The following is a 14488-nucleotide window of genomic DNA, read 5'->3' as shown; positions in this document are numbered from 1 at the left end:
TAAGGAAGTTTCTTAATGTATTAACAGAATGGATGGTTCTTTCTCTCCAGGGTGGTTGAGTTTGATTCAAAAGTATCTTATTTTCTCTCAGTCTTTCTCTCAGTTAAATACAGCTTCCTCCACACCTAGTTTTTTCATTTGTTCTTTATACATTGATAAAGCACCTTGCAGTTCACGCTGATAGCTATGAGATAAAAAAAATTGTTTATACAAAGGTACACCTAATATACATGCTCATATACTAATATACTCTGAGTTAGCCTTCCAGACTCAGCAGATGAGAGCTATTGCATGCTAGCCAAAAACAAGCAAACTGAAACAAAACACTGTGTGCTAGGTAACATCCAGGGGATATGATGAAGTGAAGTTGCCCTCTTCAACTGTTGAGCAGAATATACTGTCTTTCCCGGGAGGAGGTGAAGAAATAAGAAACATATAATGGTAATATAACCCGTATGAAACAGATGGATAATATAACAAGCAAAGCTGGGAAGACAGTTCGTACATATACCTATCCACATGTTCATATGGTGATTGTCAGTACAACTTTCATCACATGGTTATGCTTGCATGCCCATTGTATGTCCTCTATTTGAGTATTATGGTTACTGTCTTGATAGCACCAGGTGCTTATTAGAACAATACCATTAAAACAGTAAATACAATAATTAAAATGGAACAAAAAAGAGAAAACATGCATGCATGTATTAATAGATTTAATAACATTAAATGTTTAATCATGCTGTGTTATATTAGTAAGACATATGTTTAACATTGATACTTCTGAAAACACAGAAACAAATCAATCTAGTATCAAACTCCTTTTCTCCAAGGAGAGTTAGTCCATGTAGGACACGCTGAAGTTTTTGTAATGTTTTCTATTGACTAGTTATTACAAGTAGGTGAAATATGCTACTGTTTTGTTTCATAATGGGTTTATTGCTTGTATTTTTAATGGCTGTTTGCAACATTGGCATCCCAAAACATTTAAAATAAAAAAAAAGTAAAAACCACCTCTGTAACAAATTTCATCAGTCAATCAGCAAAAAATAATGAATGAATTAGAGACTTTGCCCCACAAAAGAATTGCGAGGGTTTCTCTGAAATTCACTAGAGATTATTGCTATTGATTTTAAATGGAAGGCTCTCAGATACTATGGTAATGGATGACAGTAGAAAACTGTAACTTAGATGTCTCAGGCACTTAAAAGTCTGGGGTAGGCATTCTTTCTCGTTTTGTTAATATTGAAATAAGTCAGCTTCCAGAGTAATGGATTAGTACAGTTGACAGCAGATTGGTGCATCTGAATCAGTATCAGGCTGTAAATAAGAAACTGCCTCCTTTATCAGAATTATTTTAAAAATTAACCATTTCACAAATGAAGAAACACATTGGAAATTGAAGTATGTGTTAAAATGCAATTTCGAAAATGTGATCACTAACAAATATAGTGAGAATAATACCTACCCCACTAAATGAGGAGTGGTCCTACTATTTGCTCAAATTTACAATCTAGGGATCTGGTCAAACTCTGAGCTGCAATTAGAAGATCAGGTACATCAACAGCCAGGACAGCTTTTTATTATTTAAGTACAACCAGGAGATTGTGACCATTCTTCTCTGTTATGGCGGTCAATTGTGTCTTTAACACTTTAAGATTAGACTGCTTCAACTTAGTCTGCATGGCCTTAAAATTGACCAGAAACTGAAGCTAGTGCAGAATGCCTCAGCCTTCTTATTAAATAGAGTGTCTTGCCACAAGCATATTCAGGCCATGCTTGATGACCTGCACTGGCTTCCTGAGGGTTTCCAGATGAATTTTAAACTCTTTGTCTCATTTATCTGGAGAGCGCTTGTCCAGTTTACCACTACATTAACATCAGATCAGACAGAATCACAGCACAAGGTGATTTGACTGCAGCTGTGTGAATACAAGTTTCTGCTAGCATTGCCTTCCTACTCTGTAAAACAGAATGTTGTCATGCTGTTGGATAACTTTTCCATTTTTTAATCACCCTTCCAGGAACTAACATTCTGGTGTGATGAGTGGACTGCAGAAGGGAATGGAAAAAACTGACTCTTTTTTTTCCTTCTTCATATTACAGCAGACTAAAGAGCTTTTCCTCAATTCATATAATTCAGTGGTGTGAATTAATTGCTTCCAGGAGTGTGAATCATAAATGAATATTCATGTATATATTTCTGATTACAGAAATCACTGCACAGTCAGATGCCAGTGAAATTCGACAGGACTGGAAACCTACATTCCTTAGTAATGAAGAGTTCACACAGTTAATGTTGGAGGTACATTATTATTTCTGTCTTTTTGAAAAGAGAGGATTCTCCTTAGCAAACCACCACTATGTGAAAACAGAATCTTTTAGCTTAATGGTATTCCTTTTCAAATCCATATTTTAATTGCAACACTATTTACCTGGAAATCTGCAAATAAATATCTTGACAAATGTAATTTTAACTAAATGGGATATAATATATTGTAAATACAAAAGTGTACTGTTAAGTTTATGAAAACTGTTCCTTAAAATGGAATAAAATATTTTCAATCTCTATAATTAGAAATCATTTTTAAAAAGGCATAACTATGCATCTACACAATGATGACTAGTACCTTTGTGGCAGAGTTAGCTTATTTTTTTATGCTTAAACTAAATGCCAATTACCAAAACTATTCAACATGCTCTCTTCTTGATTGAAAGTATGGCTATAGCTTATGAGAAGGGTATGCATAATAAAAAATGTACTTTGTGTATCTGCATATTATCCAGCAGATTATTGAGGTTGCAAAATCAGGTGCTCAGCCGTTAGGAAATGCATTAAGGTTAGCTGTGCAACTTTAATTCAACCCCTTGTGCATATGCATTATGATACAGTCTTTACTTACATCATCACATATTACTTTTTCTCAATTAGTGCATAGAATGGGCAGGACTTTCTTAATGAGCAGATATTCAGTGTTTTAGTTTTTTCCCCATGTTGGTCAACGTGTAGCCCTCGACCTTATTTACTGCACACTATTCAAATTCTGCTCTGAAGATTGAATTATTAATTTCCTCATGTGGTGCTTACCACTATAATATCAGAGTGCTTCATAAGCATCAATTTTGACAGCACTCCTGCAAAGTGAGGGAGTGGCATAATCCCATTTTACAGATGGGTAACTGAGGCACAGAGAGATGACCGTCAAAATAATACCTACCTCTTGTATAGTGCTTTCTTCAATAAATCTCAAACCACATACAAAGAAGGTAAGTATAATTACACCTATTTTACAGATGAGGAAACTGAAACACAAAGTTAGGAAGTGACTGGCCCAAGGTCACCAAGCAGGCGAGTGGCAAAGCTGGGAATAGAACCCAGTTCTCTTGAGTCCCAGTCCAGTGCTCTATTCAGTAGGCAACACTTCCTCCCCTTTAGGAAAGTTTTGTCCAACTTGGAACTTGCTAACAGATGAGCTAGAGCAAGCACTTAAAGAACTAAAAAAAATCTTGTACAGAAATTCAAAGAGCTGGGAGAAAGCCAGCAGAAAGCAAGAGAAGCACTCATGAGCATGGCCCTGAGAGGGAGCAGAGAGACAGAGCTCCTTGGAGCACAAAGCTGGTTGCAGAGGCAGACTAGGAAATTGTAAGCAAGGAAACTGCCTGCCGTTTTTCAGTGGTGTTCCAGGGAAACAGAACTTACCTGCAATTTTGTGTTTATACAAAGACATTTCTGACTCATCATCCATTTCTCCTCATAGGGGAAACAAATATGTGAGGCCCTGAATATGGACTAACCACTTGGGCCAAGAGGGGCAATACTGGCAACAAAAGTATAAACTAATTCTGGGTTTACAATTTGTTACACATAGGAGCTGATTTTTCAGAATGCTGAGCATTGTGTGCCACTTCATATGTTGAAAGCACAGCTTCCATTGACTTCTGTTGAGACTGAGAATGCTCGACATTTATGCAAATCAGACCCCAGGATCTCAAGTTGAGTGCCCAGAAACAGTGACTACCTGTGAAAAATCTGGTTTAGGCAACTAGCCTGGTATCACTTAAGAACTTTGTGGAAGAGGCAGGGATAGAATCAAGTTCTCAAAGGCATTATTTGACTGCCTTAACCATGAGACCATCCTTTGTTCAGCCCCATTGGAAGCAAGACAGTAGGTAGTGGATGTGAAATAAAGCCACAGTTTTATTCGCTTAAAATATCTGGAACTACTTGGCAATAAATTGTACAATATAGTTCATCATCATTTCCTTAAACATTACCATCTCTCTGAGGGGCAGTTGTCACCTCTCCCTCTTTCCAACCTGCTCCCTGACCCCCACCACTCTCCTTTTGTCTGAAGGTTAAGCGGGCTATAAAAAGAGGGGGGTTGGCTCCCCACTATATCAGATGTAGGAGCCTCAAACCTCATAATGGATGCTTTCTTTCCAGTCCTTTCTTAGTCCATTTTATCTGATAACTGTATCCCTTCCATGTATCTGCCTTGGATATCTGCTGCCTCCCCTTCATCTTGCATGGTCCTCTCACCTCAGCTTTCTTCCCCCTTCCACTCCTGTGGCTACCACCCACACTTCTGCCGGCACCATTCTTGCTCCCCGTTGGGTGGTGGCGAAAGGCACGGGCATGGACTTGGCTGCTAAACCTACCAACAACAACGAGGCCCGCTCAAGTCAGCAAGAAGAGCCAGGGCAAGAAAAAAAGGGAAAGAGCCTTGCCTAGTTGGCTTCTTCCATCGCAGCAGCTGCTACTGGCAATGGTTCACTCTCCCTGTGCTGTCCCTTCCATCAGCTCTGGGGTTGCCTGCCCTTCAGCTCCACAGGCATATGCCCAGGTGGCCACAGCCCCATCGCCATCTGCAGTGGCCCCTCCATCCACCATTGCCGCTACTGCTGCTGCTGTCTCCTCCTTCTCCTACTGTGGCACTCAGGGCCCCTGTCATAAACAGATAGTTAAGGGTTAATGTCTCTTTTACCTGTAAAGGGTTAACAAGCTCAGTGAACCTGGCTGACACCTGACCAAAGGACCAATCGGGAGACAAGATACTTTCAAATCTTGGTGGAGAGAAGTCTTTGTTTTGTGCTTTTTGTTCTGTTCTTTTTTCTCTCTTGGGATTAAGAGGAGCCAGACATGCAACCAGTTTTCTCCAATCTTTCTGAAACAGTCTATCATGTTCTAAATAGTAAATACTAGATAGGAGGTGAATTAGTTTTTATATTGGTTTTCTTGATTTGCAAATGTGTATTTTGCTGGAAGGATATTTTACCTCTGTTTGCTGTAACTTATATTTAAGCTAAGGGGGAAGGAGTCCCTCTGGTCTATGTAAAGCTGAGACTCTGTAAACATTTTTCCATCTTGGATTTTACAGAGATAATTTTTACTTTTTCTTTCCTTAATTAAAAGCTTTTCTTTTCAAGAACCTGGCTGATTTTTTTATTCTTGTGTGAGACCCAAGGGGAGTGGGTCTGAACTCACCAGGGAGTGGTGGGGGGAGAGAAGGGGGAGGAAAAGGGTAATTCCTCTCTGTGTTAGGATCCAAGGAGTTTGGATCAGTCTCTCTCTCAGGGAAAGTCTGGGATGGGGAAAGAAGGGGGAAAAAGGTTAGTCCCTCTCTGTTTTAGGATCCAAGGAGTTTGGATCAGTGTATATCTCAGGGTTCCCTAGGGAAGGGTTTTGGGGGATAGAAAGTGTACCAAACACGATATTTTGGTTGGTGGCAGCATTATCAGATCTAAGCTAGGAATTAAGCTTAGAATGGACATGCAGGTCCCCACTTTCTGGATGCTAAAGTTCAGAGTGGGAAAGAGACCTTGACATGGTGGCACAGCTGTGGAAAGTATAGGACTCAAAAGCCAGTGAGGTTTTTTTTCTCTCTCCTTTCTAACTGCTTGGAAAACAGTATCAAAAGCCAGTAGGATTTTTTTTCTTTCTCTCTGTTAGCTGCTTGGAAGCAAGCTGAGAGAGATGTTTTAAAACTAAAGCCAGTGAATTTTTTTTTCTTCTCTCCTTTCTGGCTGAGGAAGACCACCTGAAGGCATAGGTGTTAAGTTCTTTAACAAGGGTCTTTGTTAAACAAAGGAGGCTTAAGCTGTGAGCCAGCAAACACCAGCAAAGGAGTATTTGCAAATGAATTGTTTGTTTCCTTTCTAACTCTTTGGGCAAAGTAATAGCCCTCGTCCAGACTAACCCGCGGCATCGGCGGGTTAAAATCGATTGCTCGGGGATCGATATATCGCGTCTAGTCTGGACGCAGTTTATTGATCCCCGAGCGCGCTTACATCGATTCCGGAACTCCATCAATCCGAACGGAGTTCCGGAATCGACACGGAGGGCCATGGACATCGATGCGGCGCCGTCCAGACTGGTGAGTACCTCGATTTTAGAAATTCGACTTCAGCTACGTTATTCTCGTAGCTGAAGTTGCGTATCTAAAATCGATTTTAATTCCTAGTCTGGACGTGGCCATAGTTAGAAGTCTCTGTTGCCAAGCAACCCTGAGGAAGCAGCTAGAGCTGCAGCATTTCAGGCAGTAAGCAGCAGAGGACGCAGTCAGCACAAGGAAGCAGGAACAATGAGTTCCAAGGAACGGGCAAAACCGGATGCAGAAGAACACGCCAAAGAAGCTGCCCACAAGAAAGACATGGAAAGGAAATTAAAAGAGAGAGAAATAAGAGAAAGCGAAGAACAAGCCAAAGAGGCGGCCCACAAAAGAGAGATAGAAAGGCAACAAAAGTAGCTGGAGATAAAAGAAAAAGAGATGGAGCTCCAGAGGGAGGCCCACCAGCAGGCCATGGACTTAGCAAAGACTAAGACAGATGTTCCAGCCAACCCTAACAACCCTTCTCCAGTTATTGTTCCCCATCCCAGGAAATTTCCCACCTACAAGGCAAGTGATGACACTGAGGCCTTCTTAGAAAATTTTGAAAGGACCTGCCATGGGTACAACATCTCTGAAGACCAGTACATGATAGAGCTGAGGCCACAGCTCAGTGGACTCCTAGCAGAGGTGGCGGCTGAAATGCCTAAGGAACACATGAACAACTATAAACTTTTTCAAACCAAGGCCAGAATCAGAATGGGGTTAACCGCTGAGCATGCCCATCGGCGGTTCAGAGCCCTAAGGTGGAAACCAGATGTGTCATTCACCCGACACGCCTACCAGATTGGAAAGAATTATGATGCCTGGATATCAGGAGCAAATGTTAAATCTCTGGACGAGCTGTCCCTCTTAAAACAACTGGAGCAGTTCTTAGAGGGTGTTCCTGAGGAAATAGAAAGGTACATCCTAGATGGGAAGCCCAAAACTGTCACCGAGGCGGGGGAGATTGGAGCCAGATGGGTGGAAGTGGCAGAAAAGAAAAAAGCTACTGTCAAGGGGAGTGAATATCATAGGGGGCACACAGACAATAAACCCTATTCCCAAGGGCAACCCAAGACCCCACCTCCCACCCAAGGAAAGCCGCAGACTCCCTATTCTCCCACCTCACCAGTCTCCAGCAACCCACCTCGGCCCTGTGACCAGTCAGCTGGGTGATGCTTTAAATGTAATGAACTGGGACATATTAAGGCCAGCTGCCCCAAGAACCCCAACCGAGTGCAGTTCATTACACCACCATCACACCAAAGATCCCCAGGCCCAGATGCCTCTCAAATACCCTCGGAGCGAAGGGAAACTTTGAGAGTGGGCGGAAGGAAGGTTATCGCATGGAGAGACACGGGGGCACAAGTGTCAGCTATCCACTAATCCTTAGTGGACCCCAAATTCATCAACCCAAAGGCCCAAGTGACAATTTACGCCTTCATGTCACAAGCTGTAGACTTGCCTACAGCTGAACTGCCTGTCCAGTACAAAGGCTGGTCACGAATGTGGACTTCTGCAATCTATGACAATTATCCCATCCCCATGCTACTGGAGGAAGACTTGGCCAATCAGGTAAAGCGGGCCAAGAGGATGGGCATGGTTACACACAGCCAGGCCAGGCAAGCTTCCAGACCCATCCCTGTTCCTGAGCCGTCCACAAGGGCCCTGTCTGCGTTACCAGAGACCCAGACAGAGGTGGTGGACCCGGATCCCCTGCCAACGACTGCAACAGCCACAATGCCTCCAGTCACAGAACCGGAACTGGAAAAGCAACCAGCACCAGAACCGTTGCCAGCACTGATGTCGCCGCTTGCAAACCCATCTTCAACCCCAACGCCAGAGGGCGCCAGTGGGCCTGAACTGGCAGAAGCAGCAGACAAGTATACCCAAGAGGCTCAGCCAGAGCCTGAAATACCACCTGGTGCACCAGTGGAGAGCGGTTCACCAGCAACGAAAACAATCCCATCACCTCCAGAGGGACCAAGCCCAAGTCCACAGTCTAAGGAGGAACTGGTGTCTCCAGCCTCAAGGGAACAGTTCCAGACTGAGCAGGAAGCAGATGACAGCCTTCAGAAAGCTTGGGCAGCGGCATGGAGCACTGCCCACAGCCTCTCAGCTCTTCTAACCGATCCTGGTTTGTTGTAGAACAAGGACTTTTATGTAAGGAGACTCTTTCTGGTGTACACCAGGAAGACTGGCAGCCGCAAAAACAGTTGGTGGTTCCAACTAAGTACCGGGGGAAGCTCTTAAGCTTAGCCCATGATCATCCCAGTGGCCATGCTGGGGTGAATAGAACCAAAGACAGGTTGGGGAAGTCCTTCCACTGGGAGGGGATGGGCAAGGACGTTGCCAATTATGTGTGGTCTTGTGAGGTGTGCCGAAGAGTGGGAGAGCCCCAAGACCAGGTCAAGGCCCCTCTCCAGCCACTCTCCATAATTGAGGTCCCATTTCAGCGAGTAGCTGTGGATATTCTGGGTCCTTTCCCAAAAAAGACCCCCAGGGAAAAGCAGCACATACTGACTTTCGTGGACTTTGCTACCCGGTGGCCGGAAGCAGTAGCTCTAAGCAACACCAGGGCTAAAACGGTGTGCCAGGCCCTAACAGACATTTTTGCCAGGGTAGGTTGGCCCTCCGACATCCTTACAGATTCAGGAACTAATTTCCTGGCAGGGACCATGAAAGATCTGTGGGAAGCTCATGGGGTGAATCACTTGGTTGCCATGCCTTACCACCATCAAACCAATGGCCTGGTGGAGAGGTTTAATGGAACTTTGGGGGCCATGATACGTAAATTCGTCAATGAACACTCCAATGATTGGGACCTAGTGTTACAGCAGTTGCTTTTTGCCTACAGGGCTGTACCACATCCCAGCTTAGGGTTTTCACTGTTTGAACTTGTGTATGGCCACGAGGTTAAGGGGCCATTACAGTTGATGAAGCAGCAATGGGAGGGGTTTACCCCTTCTCTAGGCACTAACATTCTAGACTTTATAAGCAACCTACAAAGCACCCTCCGACACTCTTTAGCCCTTGCTGAAGAAAACCTAAAGGATGCTCAGAAAGAGCAAAAGGCCTGATATGATAGACATACCAGAGAGTGTTCCTTCAAGGTAGGAGACCAGGTTATGGTCTTGAAGGCGCAGCAGACCCATAAGATGGAAGTGTCATCCCTCTCCCTTCCCTGAATAGGAGGCACTGTGTTTGCTGTCTGCTAGTGGCCGCCTCATCCACATCAAAACCTGTGTGCGGGCATAGGCTCAGATGGTGGGGGCTCTTGGACATTGTGATGGCTTCCAAGATGTACAGGAAGGTCATCTTCTTCCGGGCAGCAGAGGTTGCTGCCCAGAAGGCAGTGCAGTTGGGCATTTTGGTGGGGGTCTCTTTGTTCCCCTCAAACTCTTGGAAGGCCTGAGAATACAGTGATGCTTACTTCCATCCTGTCCTTCCTCCCCAATGCTACCCTCCTGCTTGCCCTCTTGTCCTTGGGGAAACTGGTCTCCCCTCTTAGTCTTCTTCCTCTGGGCGTGAGTAGCTCTTCCTCAGTCACATGCTCTTATTCCTTAGGCATGGAAGTCACCATCCAGTTACCGCTGGGAGATTGGAGGGGTCCTTTGTGGTGCCCTGTTAGGACTTCCTTTATTGCATATGTTATTCATCAGGGCAGGCTCAGTGATTCATTTGCTGGGTTGCGGGGTACATCTGAAGGGACTGTCCCTTGGCCTAGCAAAGAGGAGTGTTAGGTGCCTCTGAATCCCAGGAGGACACCAGCTCCACCACCACCGGTAACCCTACTCATCCTGTTCCCCGTCCTCTTTCCTCTTTAACATCCAGAAATCCTGTTCAGGTGCAGAGAGTGGCTCCCCTGTTGTGCCCAGCTGAGTGGGTGGATCCCATCTCTGAAACCCACTGGGTGGGGCTTGTGTGCAGGGGTTGAGGCGATGTGAGGGAGCCAGGAAGAGGGCCCATCTCAGGGGGAGATCATCTCTTCTCCTGTTGTCCTGTCCCCACTTGCTCCAATTGCCGTTCTGTTACCCTGACCTACTGAGCCTGCCACGCTCAGTAACAACAGCAATGAAGTCTGGGTGCTAGTAACAGGGCAGTAAGCTCAGCAAATGCAAGTCATGGGCCCAGGACCTCTCACTTGACCCAGGGAAGGGCAGAAGGCTTCTCATATGTCAACTAGTGGAGGGAGTGTTGCTAAACTTACTTCCTCACCACCTCTATTTCTGTTCTCCTTAAGTGGTATGTTACTATGCAAGGATAACTTGAATTAATGTGCAAATTAGATACAATTAAGTTAGGTTTGAACAGAGACTGGGAATGGTTGGGCCATTACACTAATTGAATCTATTTCCCCATGTTAAGTATCCTCACACCTTCTATGGGTCATCTCAATTATCACTTGAAAAGATTTTTTTTCTCCTGCTGATTATTGCTCATCTCAACTGATTGTCTTCTTACAGTTGGTATGGCTACTTCCACCTTTTCATGTTCTCTGTATGTATAAATATCTTCTTGCTGTATGTTCCAGTCTATGCATCCGATGAAGTGGCTTGTAGCCCCCGAAAGCTTATACTCAAATAAATTTGTTAGTCTCTAAGGTTCCACAAGTACTCCTGTTCTTTTTATGCAAGGATAAGGATTTCCACTGAAATCAGTGGGATTACTGCTATTTTGGGTGGTCAGGTATTACTCCAAATAACAAGGATGCCAGAATTGTGCTCTTAATTAGGAATGTTAAAGCTTACACAAATTTTAAACTACCACCAGTAATTAAAGCAGCCACAGGTAAGGTTTATTAAAACCCATGTCCTTCACATTTCTTAATTTTAAACTGAGGTGGTGAATATTTATTTTTTGCTGAGTTTCTTTAGGAAAGAATTGGAACGTCAAAGATTTTAATGATTGAAATCTGTCATTTCCTCCTCTTTCTACCCTTCATCCTTTTTCCTCTTCCCACTCTCTGATTTTCTGTGCCTATTATTATTTTCTCCTTTCTTCAATCTCCATATTCCCTTTTAGCACTACCTTGCTTCCTTGTCATTCCATGTTCTTTTTTAAAGACTAGAATTCTAGTAGTGTAGGGGTGGAAGAAGAGGGAAACAAACCTGCCAATAGTTAGATCTATCTCCTAACCGAAATTTGGTAAATTATACATGGCTTTTTGAGAACAAAACAGTATGAAAAATGATAATGGTAAAGCTGATATAGTACAAATGGTATTCAAAGGTGTTAGTGATAACACATGCTCTCATTGGTTTTAAAGTAAGTAAAATGAAGTCAATCTAGCCTTCATGCTTAAGTATAGGTTTTTTTGATTTGTCATGTGCTACTGTGTTCCTTTTCATTTAACTGCCCATTATGTTTAATTTCAGGCTCTTGATGGTTTTTTTTTAGCAATCATGACAGATGGAAGTATAATATATGTGTCTGAGAGTGTAACTCCCTTACTTGAACATTTGCCAGTAAGTATGAACTGCTTCCAGTAAGATATCCGTGTTAGTCTGTAGACTAGGTTTTGCTGCAAGCACTATTAACCTCTCAAAGCACTCGGAGCACAGACAATGTATGTTCTGTCCTGAAACCTCTGTTTTTCCTCTAAAACACCTTCCTCCCTGTGTATTGATGTGTCCCCAATCTTAATCTCCTCAATTGGAAAAGTGGAATAAACACTCTCCTCAGACGCCACTGTTACTGTTAGTCCATTACTCATCAGCTGAGACTGCTAAAGAGAAGCATGCTTGGTACTCTTGAAACTACTGTCCACTGATCTTTAGTTACCCTGATCACTTCCCAAACTCGGGACTCACCAGGAACAAATATGCTGTTGCTGCTTGACTGGGCTGACTCTTATATGTCATATTCGTACTGCATCTCATTCATCTTTATTTGTACTGCTAATCTCATTGGTATATTTACTCTCTAGTCCATGCTAGTATAGGTGTCACCTGGGAGTGTTACTCTTCTGAAACCAAAGCTAATAGTGTTTTAAAGTGAGAAAAGTGCTTATATAAAATTCATTATCAATTCCAAACCTGAGGTGGAAAAAATAGTTGTGTCAGAATGAATCTGATTTATAAATGTCTATAAAATACATCTACATTGACTAGAAGTTTCTTACCAATGGTTCTGCAAGGCAAAAAATTAATCTTTGATGTGAACGGTGTGAGAATGAGAACTTGTCTTAAAATGAGAAAAATGTAAATGGCTCAATTTTCCAGCTAACCAAAATTTATATTTCCTCAACTCCAAAATGTTCCAGAGGGACAACTTTTAAGTTCTATTTTTTTCTTATTAAAACATATCTTCTGTGGAGATTTTGTTCATGTATTCGTGCATATAAACAGTATCAGTAATACTTTGTTGTTATCTAAGAAGAGCTCTGTGAAGCCTGAAAGCTTATACCTTCCACCAACAGAAGTTGGTCCAAGAAAAGATACCACCTCACCTACCTTGTCTCACCTCTATTTTTGTTTTTCAAGATGAAGATTTTAAATCTTTGGTACCCCCAAGAGGCAAAAATGTATACTGATATTTTAAATCAACAGTACACAATTTGATTCCAGTGCTTCACTATTTGAAATTATCAGAGCAAAGGAAAGACAGTAGGTTCCAGTATGCTTTTACATATGTATCTGTGTTGTGTTTACAGTAACATTTATTTCTTTTTCAAGTAGTGTCCCTGTCAGTGGTTCACGTCAAGTGCACCTGCATCCTTGATTGGAGATTTTTTGTACTTGTGCCTACTGGACCAGTTCGTGAGTCGCACACACCTTCTTGTCCCATGCCGAGGCTACATGGGGCTGTGCGGGTCCTTCTCAACTGCCTTCAGCCAGAGACAGAGTCTACTGTGTGCCTGTTCACTCTATAATTAGTTAGTTATCTTATAGTCTGTGTAGTTGGAACAGCTGTTCCTTTTATTTTCATTTCCTTTAACTAACTAAATAATTTTTTTTTAAATTATTACTGTGTAGTTAGATACCAGTTAATAGCTTTCCCCTTCTAGGGGTCATTTTTTATTATATTACTCAGGAATGCCACGCTCTCCTGAGTTCAAATGGTGCCTCTCCTGCAGTGAGGTGATTACCATTCAGTGACTGACATTCCCCGTGCCTCCACTGTTTGGGAGATAACACATATCCCCAGTAAGTGCAAGATCAAATTTAAAGTCCTGATGATGAAGCAAGCTTTGTGCCCATATTTAGATTCTAGGGTGGAGGACCACCCTGTTCGCAGCCCTTCCAGTACCGCTAGTACACTGTCCGCATCAGGACCTTGGTCATTGGAGACTGCTAGAGATGTAGGCAATACCATAGCACTAAGTACATCTAAGGTACCAAAATCTTCTGTAGAGGTAGCTTTGATAACTGCCTTTAAGCAGAAGGATGTAAGGAGTAAATCTCCAAGAAAATCTTGGTCACTGTCCCATAAGAAGACTACGGAGACTTCAGGTCCCAAGGGGAGTTACATGCAAACTTCAGGTGATGCTAATACTGCAAAAGCAAAGAGGAATCTGTTGTCTAATGCAGTGTTGTTGTAGCCATATTGGTCCCAGGATCTTAGAGACAAGGTGGGTGAGGTAATATCTTTTATTGGACCGACCTCTGTTAGTGAGAAAGACAAGCTTTCAAGCTTACACAGAGCTTTTCTTCAGGTCTGGGAAACTAACTCAAAGTGTCAGTGCTAAGCACAAGATTTGAACAGATTGTTTAGCATAAGTAGTTAACACTTATTTTAAGGGACCAGTCAAGGTGAAGTTGCCTGTTAACACACCTCCAGTCATAGGCAGGAAAGGTGGGGTTGTTAAAGGGTTACAGATGTTGCAATAAACCATAATCAGTATCTCTATTCAGTCCATGATTTTCAGTGAGTAGCAAAGTTATGAATTTAAGCTCCTATTCATAACTTTGATAAACACTAAAAATCGTGGTCTGAATAGACACCGGATTTATAGCTTATTGTAACAATCTGTAACCATCAAGTACCATTGATAACCTTCCTTTTGATGGTGGCAAGCTCTTTGTGGACTCAATGGATACATCTTTCCACACTTTAAAGGACTCGAGAGCCATGCTGTTATCCTTAGGGATTTATATTTCTGTAATAGAAGGAGATGT

At 42.7% G+C, this 14488-nt stretch overlaps 1 protein-coding gene across 3 annotated transcripts in view; it reads left to right on the top strand.

Annotated features, from left to right (window-relative positions):
- The window catches only part of CLOCK (clock circadian regulator), a 142346-nt gene that overhangs the window by 94441 nt on the left and 33417 nt on the right, over nt 1–14488 (top strand). Inside the window, exons 8-9 of one of the 3 annotated variants that reach the window (XM_030563074.1) lie at nt 2214–2305; nt 11769–11836. In XM_030563074.1, the coding sequence (XP_030418934.1) occupies nt 11774–11836 (63 nt within the window). In that variant the 5' untranslated portion in view covers nt 2214–2305; nt 11769–11773. Of the gene's footprint in view, nt 1–2213; nt 2306–11746; nt 11837–14488 lie in introns of all 3 variants that reach the window. The other 2 variants (XM_030563073.1, XM_030563075.1) reach the window with 2 other exon arrangements.

Source organism: Gopherus evgoodei, chromosome 5, assembly GCF_007399415.2.
Source record: "Gopherus evgoodei ecotype Sinaloan lineage chromosome 5, rGopEvg1_v1.p, whole genome shotgun sequence".
NCBI lineage: Eukaryota > Metazoa > Chordata > Testudines > Testudinidae > Gopherus > Gopherus evgoodei.
Note: the sequence above shows the minus strand (reverse complement) of the source record. Positions and strands in the feature narration are given on the sequence as shown.